This window comes from Nicotiana sylvestris, chromosome 10, assembly GCF_000393655.2.
Source record: "Nicotiana sylvestris chromosome 10, ASM39365v2, whole genome shotgun sequence".
In the NCBI taxonomy this organism is placed as follows: domain Eukaryota; kingdom Viridiplantae; phylum Streptophyta; class Magnoliopsida; order Solanales; family Solanaceae; genus Nicotiana; species Nicotiana sylvestris.
Genome location: NC_091066.1, coordinates 171,594,200 through 171,609,883, shown reverse-complemented (window position 1 = coordinate 171,609,883; position 15,684 = coordinate 171,594,200). Strand labels below are relative to the sequence as shown.

The 15,684-nt window shown below is 36.6% G+C and overlaps 1 protein-coding gene across 2 annotated transcripts; it reads right to left on the bottom strand.

Moving 5' to 3' along the window:
- Positions 1 to 2,125: 2,125 nt before the first annotated feature.
- On the bottom strand, positions 2,126 to 8,156 carry LOC104243942 (uncharacterized). Of its 2 annotated transcripts, none has more exons than XM_009799226.2 (9): positions 7,986 to 8,156; positions 7,732 to 7,866; positions 6,334 to 6,437; positions 6,094 to 6,222; positions 5,712 to 5,888; positions 5,206 to 5,346; positions 3,735 to 3,917; positions 3,310 to 3,381; positions 2,126 to 2,616 (listed from the first exon to the last, which is right to left on the bottom strand). In XM_009799226.2, exons 3-9 carry the CDS (start codon positions 6,433 to 6,435, stop codon positions 2,455 to 2,457), a joined length of 966 nt encoding a protein of 321 aa, XP_009797528.1. In that variant the 5' UTR covers positions 6,436 to 6,437; positions 7,732 to 7,866; positions 7,986 to 8,156; the 3' UTR covers positions 2,126 to 2,454. The 2 variants fall into 2 exon arrangements, with proteins under 2 accessions (XP_009797528.1, XP_009797527.1); XM_009799225.2 differs by having other exon boundaries at positions 6,334 to 6,450; positions 7,986 to 8,150.
- Between the last annotated feature and the right edge of the window lie 7,528 nt (positions 8,157 to 15,684).

The window sequence follows — 15,684 nt, the reverse complement described above, 5'->3', positions numbered from 1 at the left end:
ATCACCCAACGGAGCTAACGGAACCATCAGAAATTCAATCCGAGTTCAAATTCTAAAAAGTCAAAACTTTATCAAACTGTTCAAATTTAAAGCTTCAAGTTGAAAATTATTCTTCCAAATCAACTCCGAATAAATTTAAAACCAAAACCGATGATTCACATAAGTGATAATATATCATACAGAGCTACTCATATCCAAAAACTACCGAGTGAAGTGAAAATGCTCAAAACGACCGACCGGATCGTTACACAACCACTTAGAAAACCGAAGCGAACATACAAGATTAACATTCAGTACTGCAATCAGAAAATTGAAGTGAAAGAGGCAGCAAGTAATAACAAAAATCTAAGATTAAGAAATTACAAGAATAACAATAGGTGATGCACTACACTACTCGTGTGAGCAAGAACAACGTTCAACTACCTACCCCTCTACTTTAATCTTCAACCTTCACACCTCCCTATCCAAGGTCATGTCCTTGGTGAACTGGAGCATCGACATGTCTTGCCTAATCACCTCCCCCAGCACTTCTTCGGCCTACCTCTACCTCTCCTAGGCCCTCCAAGACCAACCTCTCATATCTCCTAACTGGAGCATTTGTGCCTCTCCTTTTCACATGCCCGAACAATCTAAATTTCGTTTCCCGCATCTTGTCCTCCATATAGGTCACACCCTCCTTGTCCCGAATAGCTTCATTCCTAATCCTATCTAACCTGGTATGACAACATATCTATCTCAACATCCTCATTTCTGCCATCTTCATCTTCTGGATATGAGAGTTCTTGACTGGCCAATACTCAGCCTCATATAACATAGTCGGTTTGACCACCGTTCTATGAACTTACCTTTAAGTTTTGGTGGCATATTCTTATCACACAGAACACCAGAAATGAGCCTTCATTTCATCCACCTCACCCCAATACGTATGTGACATCCTCTTTCATCTCCTCATTCCCTTGTATAACTGACCCAAAGTACTTGAAACAATCTCTCCTAGGGATGACTCGTGAATCAAGCCTCACGTATTCATCCACTTCCTGAGTCGCACCACTGAACTTGTACTCCAAGTATTTTATCTTGGTCCTGATCAACTTGAAACCATTAGACTCTAGGGTGTGCCTCCAAACCTCTAACCCCGCATTAATACCGCCTCGCGTCTTGTCGATCAGTACAATGTCATTTGCAAATAGCATTAAGAAAAAAAATTAAAAATTAAAATTAAAACATTTTCAAATTTACATATGGATCAAATAAATTGGGCCACAGACTATGGAAAAAGATATATATAATTTACAAAAATTATACAAAATTTATGCACTTTTTGGTCCAAAGGTAAGAGATTAGTACTTTGAATAACTTTTGTTACTATGTGATTGGGAATTAAACCTATTTGATTACGAAGATAAAAGGTAACTTAACAAAATGAGTATAATGCAAATACGTCCGATATATTTTAAAGTGTTGACTTAAGCTATTTTGAAAATGACAAATAATTATATGTCATATAATAATACTACAGAGATCCTAGATCGACAGCATGCATGATGATTAAGACTGCCAAAAAAAAAGTATTGCTATACATTTGGTTAGTTATATTCTGTGACTGTTTTTGGTTTTATTTTGAAATTTGAAGTTCATCCAAATTTAATTGATTCAACGGTATTATTAATCTTCTTTAAAGCTTTAAGAGTGTAGAAAAGAAAGAATCAATAGCATGCTGTAGAACTACTAAAAATCATGTTTTCTATTCTAAAATAAATGAGTAGAGATTGCTCAGATTGATCTCAAACAGATAAAGAATTAAGAAGTTTGGGAAAATGACATTGTATAGCCCCTCTCAAAATAATAGCTAAAATATATATATTTTTATATATGTATACACTTTTGTATGTTGTCATATACAAAAAATATACAACTTTTATATATTTTTATGGCTACCGAATATAAATAATTTTGGTTGCGGACTAAAAGTGATCTTTGCCGTAATATGTTTTACCTTCTTCATAGCGCAAAATAGCTTCTGGTGATTTTAGCACAATACCTAGATTTACAACACTACTTTCTCTAGAATCCATCACATAACGAAATGAGTTTCCAAAATATCAATAGAAAATAAACACCAAAATGAAATCTAAAAAATGAGCAGATCATGTTATAATACTGCCCTATGTACTCAATTAATGATAATACAAAAACTAAGAATGAAAAATGAAGGCAGAATACAAAACATTTTCCGCTATACTACAACAACTACGCCGCAGTCCCAATTAGTTGGGCTCGAATATATGAATCCTCACTGACCATGTTTCCAATTTAAACTCACCTTTTCCGCTATACAAATCAAATTAATTCGTAACTCTTAGAGTGCGGCCCTTCCCCGGACCCTGCGTGAACGCGAGATGCCTTGTGCAGCTGACTGCCCTTTAATGTGATGAATATCTATAACTTTTGTGGTCAAACAAGTGATTTGGCACTTGATGTAGCATAACCATTTGAAGGAACAAAAGATATTGGTGCAATGTTCTTGATTCTATTCCTTCTAAGAGAATTTGGGTCTATTCCTGCCTTGTGAGCTGCAATTACACCTATGGCTTCCCAGTAGTTTGAGACCTTCACCTGGAAAATAAACTCCATTCTCATACTCCAAATTCTCATGTAGGACAGCATGATATAAAACGAGATTTAGTATAAAGGAGAACATGGAAGGGGTAACTGGTAAAGTTACTGCCATGTGACCAGGAGGTCACAGGTTCGAGCCGTGGAAACAGCCTCTTGCAGAAATGTAGGGTAAGGTTGCGTACAATAGACCCTTATGGTCCGGATCTTCCCCGAACCCCGTGCATAGCGGGAGCTTAGTGCACCGAGCTGCTCTTTTTTAGTATAAAGGAGAACATGCAAGTCCTATTTCTTTTTATAACGGTAGTGTCAGGACCAGCTTGCATGCACCTGCAGATCCTATTTCTATAAGAAAGGAATGGACTTTTACGTTGACTAATCTCTTTTTTTCATGAGGGGGGATAAGTATTCATATTCCCCTTTTAATTAGCATCTCCCCTAGTATCGTTAATCAACAACGTTATTGTAAATTATGCACTGCGCAGGTAAATGATCGTTGATAAGTTTACATGCTGTGCTAAAGCTTTCTACTTATATGACACAAGCATCGACACTTTTTTTTCCAAAGTCACCAGTTTTATCAAATGAAAATGTATTTGGCTACGGGCATTGGCACTTCATGTTTTTGCGGCTTGCCAATATGACAACTAGATGAGAAAATAAACAAGGTATTGGAAGTAAGATTTTACTTACAGCTTCGATACCGAGTGAGTCTGGCGTATCATTTAGAACAGTTTGATTCTCTTCAACAGCAATTATAAGAGGCTGCAAAACATGAGCAAATAGGAAAAATGGCATTATTATCATGAATGCTGAAGGTATCTGACAAGTTGTCTCCTATCTAGCATTAGTAGTATTAGAGGAAGTTTAGGCAACCGATGGTAACACTGTCACGACAAAAGGAAGAAGAGAAAAGTAGTGTAATTTGGGGCACGGAATACTTAATAACCATGAAAAGGAATGAGGTGTTTTCTTTTTCCCTACCGTTAGAAGGGAAAGGGGAGTGGGATGATTCCGATTGAATCAACTAGTCAGCTGTCGCAAGGGAAAGGCCTATCTCCAAGCCTAGCAAACACTAGACTCATCCAGTTGATGTCAAAATATCAAGAGCCAATTACCTTGTGTCTTTTGCCGTTGGCAAAAGCAAGAACACCATCTCCGCCACAAGCGTCGATCGGTACAATTACACTGTCAACATCACCTGCTACAATGCAGTCCTCTGAAAAATTGTTTCCCTTGACCAAATACTGTGGTGCAGTGCTAAGCTCAGCAAGTACACATGGCAAGAATGTAAATCCTATCTGTCCGAAAATTGACAGAAGAAAACAAAAATATTATGAGAATGACAAATGGAAAAGATACTAGAGAATGCAAGTGTACTATCTTAGCAGTTTTATACATCATGATTTTAGGAACCAAGTCATATCTCCCTCTTACTCAATATAAATGCCCAAGACAAACAATTTCTGCAGCATGCTTTTATCATAATATTACTATAATTTAGAAACATCCTAAACTATTAAAGAATGTGAGTAGCAAGTGCAGCTAACTATACAAAGAAAAACCAAACGAATACACGTTAATATTCTGAACAGGTTTGACTTTTCAGAATTCATGAAGTAAACACTGAGAAGAAACTAAAATTTAGAATTTTGTCGCAGCTTCTAGAATTGCAGATTTAGAATGCATCTTCCTTCGCCCAAAATCTGTCCATATTAATAAACCAGTGAAAGATGCACATATAGTAATTTTCAGAAACTACTAAACCCACATATTACCTATGTTACTTGGACTCTTCAAAAATATTGGTGGGTGCGTGTCGGATCCTCCAAATTTAGTGCATTTTTGGAGGATCCAACATGGGTACGGCAACACTTTTGGAGAGTCTGAGCAACATAGCATATTACCTTAATACAGTAACTCAACATGAAATAGCTAAACCAAAAGCTACCATACTTAATAATATCCCATACATCAGAGGATCTATTACAGTGTCTCCAAATAGTATGTAGGAGAAGGTCGGCAACAAATTGGATCCAAGAAGTGTCAAGAAATACAAAGCTTCAGAAAGTGTTTACGAACTATTTAGCTCCTTTTGAAAATGACCATCTCACGCAAGAGAAGACCTAAATGGCTAAGGATTATCATGCTTCCATTTTACAATGATTATCATTTAAAATCCCCTAAGAAGAAACTATAATTCGAAAAAATCTCATGCACTATCCTTGTGTTGGAAGGGGAGCCTTAGTGTAACTAGTAAAGTTACTCTCATGTGACCACGAGGTCACGGGGTTCGAGCCGTGGAAACGGCCTCTTGTAGAAATGCAGGTTACGGCTGCCTACAATAGAACCTTGTGGTCCGGACCTTCCCGGACCTGTGCATAGTGGGAGCTTAGAGCACCGGGCTACACTTTCCTTGTGTAACAAACCAAAAGCTGCAGAGAAAATATGTCCTGGCCATTCTACATTAGTTCCCAGTCATTTAATGGACAACAAACTTCTTCATGATTAAACAGCACACAGCCTTCAATTCATGATTATACATGGTGATAGCTTAAATCTTGTTATAATCAAAGGACAATAACTAACCTCTTCAGCAGCTGATTTTGGACATAGAGACATGCTTAATTGAGGAGGCAATACTGCCGGAGCATGGGCGCAGGGAATCTGAAAATTTTTCACCACTAGATGACTTATAACAGCCTCCACACCTGCTAAAAGATCTACCCCCTGTAGATTTAAAGGGTATAGAATAAAACTGAAATCAGGAACTTAAGTTGAATTTCCTCATTATAAATTGTCAAATTAAAACAGTACAACTTTAGCAGAGTAATCAATGGAAGAAGGTAACTCAAGCTGATATTATACTGAACTCAAATATTACACCTTCTAGTTAGATAATTTCACACACATAAGTTATGGCAAAATTGTAGAGACTCAAACTTTAGGACATAGCACTTTAGGAGTTGCTGAAACATATTTATTCTGTAATGAGCTCATGAATTGAGACCGTCTTGTATCTAGGAATTCAGATAGATACTATTGGTGACTACATTTGCAATGAAGTGAGAAGATATTCATAGAAAAATTAATACCACTCCTTGTCGATAATCATCCAAGTCTTCAGTATCATCGTCTGGAAAGCGAGCCACCACTGCTACTGCATTTACCTTAGACTTATTTTGCAAGGTCTCCACAGCTCTCAATAGTGAATCTGGGCGTTGTATCCTCCCTGTTGATTGGCCACTTGTTGGGTCAACCCATTTCTCCACCTTTACAGTTTACATACACCCCGTGTTAGCTAGCAATACATTAGAAGTTAATGTGAAGTTAATAATAAATAGATGTGACAATGAAACTGTCGTCTAAGCCAAAGAAAATCAGATTATTTCTGATCTACTATGATATATGAAATAGTAACTAAATATAACCCCCACAACATCTACTTGAATTCAACTTAGAAACCAAAAAGCATACCAGTAGAGGTGTATCAGTTACAGTGTATCCCACTATTGGCAATCCAAGAGAAGCTCTTGTTGCATCAACTACTTGTAGATGACGAATAAGAAGCTCTTTCTCTATCCCAGCATCAAAAACTAATCCCACCTGCTTTCACATTACAAGTTCACAATGTGATTGCAAGCTGAATGATGCAGCAACAGCTCGAATACAGCTCTGATTTCACAGGATATACAAGCAAACTTTTTTACAGCTTACCCTATTTTGATGAACTGGTTGCAATCCCCAGAGGCCTTCGGCAAATCGATCCAGTGCATAGCCTTCAACATAGAGTGCATTCGGCATCGGCCAGTACAGCATTGCTGCATTAAGAACCTGTATGACTTACAATTTTACAGAGAGCTAACAATAATGCATGTTAAACCAAAACGTAAGCGTGTTTCCTACTCTAGATTGACAACCTATTTACTTCATCCACGCAATTATTCCAGCATAGTTCCTGTCACTTTTCTTTCTTCTGATCCAATGTGTGAATGTTGATTCCTTATTCTGTCGACAATCTAAAGAAACAAGTAGAATTTACTCTATCTTGGCCCTAAAGCAAATGAAATATTTTTCAATTTTTCATTATTGATGGATCAAGTCCCATCAAATCGTTCAGTTGCTTGACTTGCCTCTCTATATTGAATTTTTTGTTCCACAGAAGTATTTTTTTGGGGACATACTAAGAATTTAAGTTCCAAGATAGAGACTCAGCTAGGTAGTGAAATTTTACAGAATGTAAATGTAACGTTGCAGAGGCTATCAAATTGCTCAAGAAAAGCATAGCTCAATGTATTATGCGTCTAAAATGCTATACTATCCACGATATCCTTTGTAGCTACTTTAGGTTGAAGCACAATTTCTTAGGTATAGTGATACCTGCATCATTTTCTCTATAAATGTGCCATTATATTAAGGACAAGCTACATTCGAAGCCTAAAAAATATTCTTAAAAGAAAAATTACACTCTACATTTCAATGATGAAAACCAGCAGTTAATGAGTTCTTCACTTGAAGTTTCCCCACTTTGAATTCTAAAAATATCTTAACTTCGATTGCCAATTCAATACATATACAATGTGTGAATTTAGATGGATCAGTAAGCTCCTTCATCAACTCCATTAATTCAATCTTTAGTTAATCATACTACAACAAATTGTCACACTATAATTTTTAAAATATCAGGCATAAACATATTATTTGGTTTTGACATCTCGGACCCCTTACTCTTCGGAGTTTCATCTAGACACCAATTGTTGATGAAACACACTATTTTAAAACCCTTCTGACCCTGTGTGTCGCTCAATGGTACTAATGTTAATATCCACATCAGATAAAATAAGCACATCATTTTTATTATTAGGGCAGCCCAGTGCACTAAGCTCCCGCTATGCGCGGGGTCCGGGAAGGTCCGGACCACAAAGGGTCTATTGTATGCAGTTTTAGCCTGCATTTCTGCAAGAGGCTGTTTTCACGGCTCGAACCCGTGACCTCCTGGTCACATGGTAGTAACTATACTAGTTAGGCTATCATTTTTATTATTATAAAGAAAAAATAAGCAAATAAATAAATGCTGATATGCTAGTAACATAAGAAACATAAAATTAATCATACATTAGGATGAGAGATAAGGCAGTCAACAACAGAGGAAAGAGCTCGAGCAACAGGTAAAGCATCTCCAGCATAGCCACCAATGGCTGCTCCTACACCTGTTGGCACTATCATCACACTTGTATACTCCCTCTTAAACTGCTCAAGAACCATAAAAACACACAAAATATACAATGAACTCAATTGGATACCCAGAAAATCTGTTTTCTTGAAATTCAAAAAAATAAAAATCAAGTCTTGGTGAATAAAAATTGCACCTTTTTATTTTGTAAGAAAGAGGTGGAACATGAGATTCTGAAATTGGATTTTGAATAATGAGATTTGGGGAGGAGATATTGATGCCTTACTGAAGGAGAATAAAGATTGAGGCTTAGAGTTGCCATTGGTTCTCTGCTTGGTCTAGTGTGGCATTCTTCTGAGCAGAGAATGAAATTGGAAAGAAGAGGATAATGGCATAATGAAGGTTAATAAAAAGATATTTGTCAATTTCACCCCTTAGATTCTATAAAATGTCACTAATATCCATATTATAATCCTATCATTATAATAAATGAGTTAATATCCTAAATCCCCCTAAACTATCATGTTTTTGTCAGTTTCATGCTTAAATTATCCGGTGTCCCCCCAAACCCCCTAAACTATATTCTCCTTCATATTAAAACACCCTCATTGTATTTCTGATAGTTTGTGTGTTACACGCTCCAAATTATCAAAATCATTTGCCATGTGGCAATACACGTGTGGGGTTAATTAGCTTAATCTAGAAATTGACTTAGTTATTTTAAATAATAATCAAGTATTATTAGAGGGATAAATATTTACCCAGTTAGAAACCAAAAAAAGAGGGGTAGAATAGAATTATTTCCGTCAATTCTTCTCTCCTCTCTTCTGATGATGGATACTACATCTCTCAGTAGCGATTTGCTCCATTAAGCTTTGTTGTAAGCTTGATTTCCCCCAGTAACCCTCGATTGCTTAGTCTTATTTTGTTTTTGCTCAAGATTAGACATTAAAAATTAAGGTTTGCTGAAAAAACTAAGGTTCATTGGACTTCTAATTGAGTGAAGATTACTGGTAAAACTTTGAGTTGCTTTGAAGAATATAGCTATGCACAAGTACTACTTCTTTAAAAACTAACTTCTTTGTTGCAAAATTATTGCATAAATTTGTTGGGTAACTTCAAGTCAATTTTACCCAAAAAATTAGATTTTTCTTGTGAGTTGTTGAAAGAGTGTTTCTTCTTTCAAATAAATTTGGGTAATAAATGAAAGAAGAATAAAATGAGAAGGATAAAAAGAAGATCCAGTAATAACAAGAGAGGGAGAATTTCATATGGAACCAGATGGAGAAATGAAGAAGAAAAGAGAAAAAATGAAGGGAAATGGTGAAAAAAGAGAGGAAGAAAGGTTTAATTAGTCGTTACATGCTGTCAGGTGGAGACCTTTTGATAGATTTTCCAGTCATCACGCGCGCAATAGCAAGTTATTACACATGATCTACCAGAAATATAACGAGGGTGTTTCAATATGAAGGAAAATATAGTTTAAGGAGATTTTGGGGACACCGAATAGTTTAAGCAGGAAATTGACAAAAACGTGATAGTTTAGGGGTATTTTAGAGTATAAACTCTATTATTCCGCAACCAGGAAATACCAAATGCATAAGTAAATGTAACGACCCAACTGGTCATTTTAAGCAATTGCGTTCGGTTTGGCACTTTGAAGTCATCAGTAGTTTCACATAATGTATTATGACTTGTGTGCATCATCGATTCGGGTTTTTGAGAAGTTCAGAAAGGATTTTAGAAGTGACCTTCATTTGAGAAGCTTGAAGTTGAAAGAATTAACCAAGATTTGACCCAAGATTTGACTTTTGAGTATTTGACCTCGGATTGGAGTTTCGATGGTTCTGAAAGGCTCGGGTGGTAATTTTGGACTTAGGTGTGCGCTCAAATTTGGATTTGGAGGTCCATAGAGTAATTTGAAGCATTTTGGCGAAAATTAAAAAGTTGAAGTTTTGGAAGATTGAGAGGTTTGATCGAGAGTTGACTTTGGTGATATTGGGGTCGGAATGCGATTCCGAGAGTTGGAATAGCTCCACTATGTCATTTGGGACTTGCCTGCAAAATTTGGTGTCATTTAGAATTGATTTGATATGGTTCGGACACTTGGTTGCGATTTTAGAAGTTCTTGAAGTTCAAGGTGATTTTCATGTGTTTTTGGCATCCGATTCATAGTTCTAAAAGTTATTTTGGTGTTTCGATCGTGCAAACGAGTTCGTGTTATGTGTTCAAACTTGTGTGGGTGTTTGTTTTGGAGCCTGCGGGGCTCAGGTGAGTTTTGGATTAGCTTCGAATTCTTTTGTTAAACTATTTTGTGTGCTGGTTCTGGTTTTCGAGCATTTCCGATGCTTTTATCGCAAATGCAACAACAGCAATTGCGAGGTAGCCATCACAAGTGCGAACCTGGGCTGTTGGGGAATGGGTTGCATTTGCGAAGAAAGTATCGCTTTTGCGAAGCCTTCAGAGTTCGCATTTGCGAACTCCCTATCGCATTTGCGATGAAGGCAGGATTGTTCCAAGCTTCACTTTTGCAAAGGATTCTTCACTTTTGTGAGTTCGCATTTGCAAACTCAGTGTCGCAAATGCGACATCTGCAGCCTGCTAAAAGCTGGGCATTCCGAATCTTAGCTTCATTTTATCATATTTTGAAACCTAAGTCCGAGAGTGAGCGATTTTGAGACAGGATTTTCATATCAAACCATTGTGTAAGTGCCTCTAATTAATTTTCAGCTATAATTTGTGATTATATCTTAGATTTAACATCAAATTCATGAGAATCTAAAGGAAATTTTGGGAAAAATTATGAAATCTTTCAAAATGTAAAATCATGATTTGGAGGACGAATTGGTATCGGAATTTGATAATTTTTGTATTGTTGAACTCGTATCGGAATGGGTGTTTAGGTTTTGTAAATTTTATCGGGTTCTGAAGTGTGGACCCGGGGAGTTGACTTTTGTTGACTTTTTGCAAATTGTATAAGTATCATAGCTTTATTAATTAAAACTATTTTCTCTTGCATTGTTTAATGTATTTAAGTCGTCTTTGGCTAGATTGGGCTGAGCGATGGTGAATTGGTAAAAGAAAAGCTAAATTGAGTATTGAGTTGGCCGAATTGAGGTAAGTATCTTGTCTAACTTTGTGTAGGGGAAACCACCCCTTAGGAATTGAGTCAATTGTGCTATCTTGATATGTGAAAGCTGTGTACGCAAGATGACGAGTGGGTACACAGTCTATATGTGGTATTGACCGGTTAGATTGCCTAGTATCTTTTCATGCCTTTGATTAAATTGTCATAATATGTAGTATCTTATTATTAGGCTACTCTTACATGCTCTATATGATGTTGTTAGCACTTATTTATCTCTTGCTCATTGTTTGGATCTTATTTTCCTTTGTTGAAGTTATTGTCTTCCTTATTATTTTATTACTTCTTAATTGTGAGTTCCTCTATGACTCTGTGCATATATGCTACATGTCCAAATTATTGTGATTGCATGCGTAGTTATCATGTGCCTTACATGTCCTGTTATTTTGTAAAGGTTGTTATATTCCTTTGATTTTTACATGATTCCCTTGTGGCCGTGTACTCATACGCTTGGTTGAAGAAATTCTTGTAAATTAAGTTATTAAATTGTTATTGTTGATTTAAATTATTGTACGGGGGATCGAATTGCACACCGCAACAGGTGAAATAAGGGAGATGGTGGAATAAGGGAGGATATTTATATTGTGATAGTGTTATTATACGGTGGGATGGGTTTGCACACGACAACAGGTGAAATAAGGGTAAATTGATATGGTGGAATAAGGGTGAATTATGATATTGATATTATATGGTGGAATCGGGTTGCGCGCCACAACATATTATGTTTATTGTCATGATATTGATATTGTACGGTGGGATCGGGTTGCACGCCGCAACAGGGGAAATAAGGGTGAATTGATATGGTGGAATAAGGGTGACCTATGATATTGATATTATATGGTGGAAACGGGTTGCGCGCCACAACATATTTTGTATTTTGGTATCCCCTGATTTATTATATTGGCTTTAGTTCCTTCGTGCGAGACTTTGATAATCTGTATTACTGGTTTTCACTGAATTCTAAGGATCGAGTTATTGTTATTCTGGTGAATTAATTTTCAAAGTAAATCTACTACGTTGAGTCTTTACCTCCTGCCCTGTTGAGTCTTTAGTCATATAAAGTGATTTAAAATGAAAGAACTAATATCATGCTACCTTGTGTGACTTTAAGTTAGAACTCACTGTATATTTCAGTATCTACTATTTCTAATTATCGTTATATTTTATTTCAATTACTTCCCCAGCTTAATCTTCTTAACCTATCTGGGGTTTTATTTTACTTAAAAAGGAATGGTTATTATGTTTTAACTTAATAAATTCTATATTAAATGCAATAGCTATTCGATGTTGAATTTTATTTGAAAATATTATTTTCTTCATTTAAATAATTTCTAAAACAAAACTCATCTTTCTTGTTGATTTCCTATGTGGTCTAGAAATTGTAAATTTATTTTATGATATATAAATGAAATCTCTTGAACATCTTAATTAGCAATTGATATGGATATTATGTATTGAGTAGCACGTGGATTTCTCCGTGCAAAGTGAGATGGAAAGAAGTGGGCATAAGGTGTCGTATGTGTTAAAGGGTTGGAAGTTGTGGTTTATGGTATGAGATTACAAGAGATGGAATTATTGGAATCGTGTATTAGAAACAATTTGTTTGGTTGAGTTGACATCGTTTTTCCTACTTGAGCACATTTACACTTATTTGTATCCCAATTGTATTGTTGTTTAATTACTTGGTTATTTCTCGTTTCCATTCGTGTTTTCCCCTTATCGTCATTACTGTTTGTAATTTGATTTATTCCTGCTATTGGCATTACTTTGATATCCCTATCTTGTTAGCTTTATGTCATATCCTGCTCAGGTTTATATGTTCGGTAGGTGTCTTGACCTGGCCTCGTCATTACTCTACCGAGGTTAGGCTTGATACTTACTAGGTACCACCGTGGTGTACTCATACTACACTTCTGCACATCTTTTTATGTAGAACCAGGTACTTCAGATCGAGTTGGTTTTGAGACTTGTTCTTGGTGTGGCTGTAGACTTCAAGGTACACCTGTTGGGTGTTTGCAGGCTCCGAAGTCACCTTTTATTGTATTTATTTCCATTGTTTCCTTTTGTTCTAGACAGTGATGTATTCATTCTGTATAACTACTCCTAGAAAGGATTATGACTTGTACTACTACTTTGGGATTGTAAATTGTATAGAGATTTCTATTTCTAAATTGTTCGATGTTAGTAAATATTATCGTTATTTCTGTTAATATTAGGCTTACCTAGTTATAGAGACTAAGTGCCATCATGACTCATTCGGCAGGATTTTAGGTCGTGACAAGTTGGTATCAGAGCCCTAGGTCCACAGGTGCTACGAGTCATAAGCAGGTTTAATAGAGTCTTGTGCATTGATACGGAGATGTCTGTACTTATCTTCGAGAGGCTACAGAAACTATTAGAAAATTCCACTTCTTTCACTCCTTGTCGTGCGATATTGATTTAACTCAAATCATATACCTTACATTCCTTTGCATTTCCTCGTGTACGGTATTGCGCTTTCAGTATCAGCTATGCGCCAGTGGTTCATGATGCTGTAGATAGGCTAGGGGGAGCTAGGGATGCTCAAACATTGTCTCAACGTGTCATCCAGACTGAAGATGCGTAGGTATTGAAGTACTATTCAGTTGTTCACATAAAGGTGCAGTAGGTTCTGACATCTGGTTGATGAGTACGAGCTTGGGAAGGTTTAATTGGTTGGCTAGTCATCGAGATCGTTGTGGGGTCATGAGGTGAATGTTGATTGAGGATAGTTGGTGGTATTGGAGACTGTGGTTTGTATGGGATTTCTACTCAGTGAAAGGTACATGTTATCATTCAAGGCGTTGAAGGAGGCGAGTTTGACTGTCACGAGAATGGACGTGCGCTTAGTAGATGACTTGGAGTACCTTGTGATTGGTGTTGTACGAGCTGTGAAGGTTAGTTTTGAGGATCATTAGATATTGTTTCACATGGCTTCGCGCCAAGTGGGAGAATCCACTAGCGGCATGCAGATCGCAAAGTCAGGTGTTATATCAGTTTTGGCCTGAGATGTGTATATATGGTGTGAGCACGTGATTTTTATCCTATATGAATTACTCCCATAAATTCAAAACAAAATAATTTCCCATTATTTGCAATTTTGTGGATTTTTGTGGCATTTGTTTTGTTACTATTTGCATATTGTCTGTGCATGTTAATTTTGATTAATTAATGAAAAATACAAAAAATACGTGGCATTTGCATTTAGGATTTAATTCTACGGGATTAATTAGTAAATAAGTTGTTTTATAAAAATGGAAAAAAAATCACAAAATAGTTTAATTTGCATTTTGTAATATTAATTTTGACTTTTGCGTAGTTTTTCTTTTAGTTTGTTTTTTAAATTAATTGTGATAATTATCATTTAGGTTTAATTAGTGTTTTTTTAGGTTAATTAGGTTCTAGGGATTAATTTAGATTTCAATTTAATGTTGAAAAAAAAAGAAGAGAAAAATTAGAATGAAGAAAATTGAAAGGAGATATAAAAAGAAATGAGAGTTCAGTTTTTTGGGTTGTTTTAATTTAACTCCCAAGCCCAATGCCCTTTTACTCGTTCAAAATCCAGCCCGATTCTCCCAATACCCAGTCCAATTCCGCCTCCCAACCAAACGACGCCACTCTAACTCGGCAAATCTGGGCCTTTCAATTTGTTTCATCCAACGGCCCCAGAACTGTCTCTCTTCCTGATTAAAAATGTTTGAAAAACCTCAGAGACACTCAGTTCACTCCAAATCCCTCGACACTTCGTCTCTTCCACAGCAAAGCCCTGATCCGCCATTGTTACGGTGTTCCAACTCCAAATCACCCCAAACTCTTCCTCCACAACACCCACTCACCCTTGACCCCTAAGCCATCACCATAATCCCTCAAATCCCCACCAAATCGGGTCAATTCCAGATCTAAAAGAAGAAAGATAAAACCTCCCCAAATATTCGAGCTTCAGAGAACGATTAGGGCTGAAATTGCCATTGGTCACTTGTTCTCGATGAGAACACTCGATTGATGCCGATTTCGGGTCAAATTGAAGTTTGCTTGAGGTTTTTCAAGCCCGTCCACTTGTAAATAGGTATTTTAGATCCTTCTTCTGTTTCTCTTAGTCGTTCAGTTCCAGTTCAAGCCCTGTTTGCTCCATCTCTTCTGCTCTCTATCATTTTCTTCCTCGTTCTGAGTCAGCTATGCCTGCATGCTTAAAAACTTGAGAGTTATTATTTCATGTTTGTTTTAAGTTTATTAGTTCTGTCGTCTTTATTTCATTATGTTTCTCTCTTGTTTAAGTAAATTTTGAGTTTGTGTGTGTGTGTGTGGGGGTAATTTCCTTTAACCCATTAGTCTTTTGAGTTTAATTTTGGTTTGGGCCTTGTTGATCCGAGGCCCAAAGGGAAAGGGGAAGAACTGGTTTGGTAAAACCCAGGTTGGCTGGGTATTTGGGTCAGCTTGACCCAGTTGGTTTTAATGGTAAATGTCAAGGGTGTGGAGGTTAGTTTAGGAATTTGGCTTGAGGAATTTTAGTGTAACTGAAAAGGAAGCTTCCTAGAAGGTGGGGAGGGGGACTGTCTTGCAAAAGTGATAATTAACTAAGGTTAGTTAAGCTAAAATGAAAATTGGGGAAGGGCTGAAATGAAAATCTGATTTCTCTATTGTTGCCCTATTGCCTTGCCTATAAAGGCTCATTTCCTTGCCCTTTAAGGCAGAGTTTAGGAGATAAGAACTTCAGAGATTAAGAGATAAAAAT

Excerpts from the sequence above, each read along its gene's own strand:
- LOC104243942 (XM_009799225.2), bottom strand. The coding sequence starts at position 8,111 with ATGGCAACTCTAAGCCTCAATCTTTATTCTCCTTCAGTAAGGCATCAA. Across the intron at positions 5,889-6,093 it reads TAACTGATACACCTCTACTG|GTGGAGAAATGGGTTGACCC; the intron begins GTATGCTTTTTG and ends TAAACTGTAAAG. Across the intron at positions 3,918-5,205 it reads CAAAATCAGCTGCTGAAGAG|ATAGGATTTACATTCTTGCC; the intron begins GTTAGTTATTGT and ends ATTTTCGGACAG.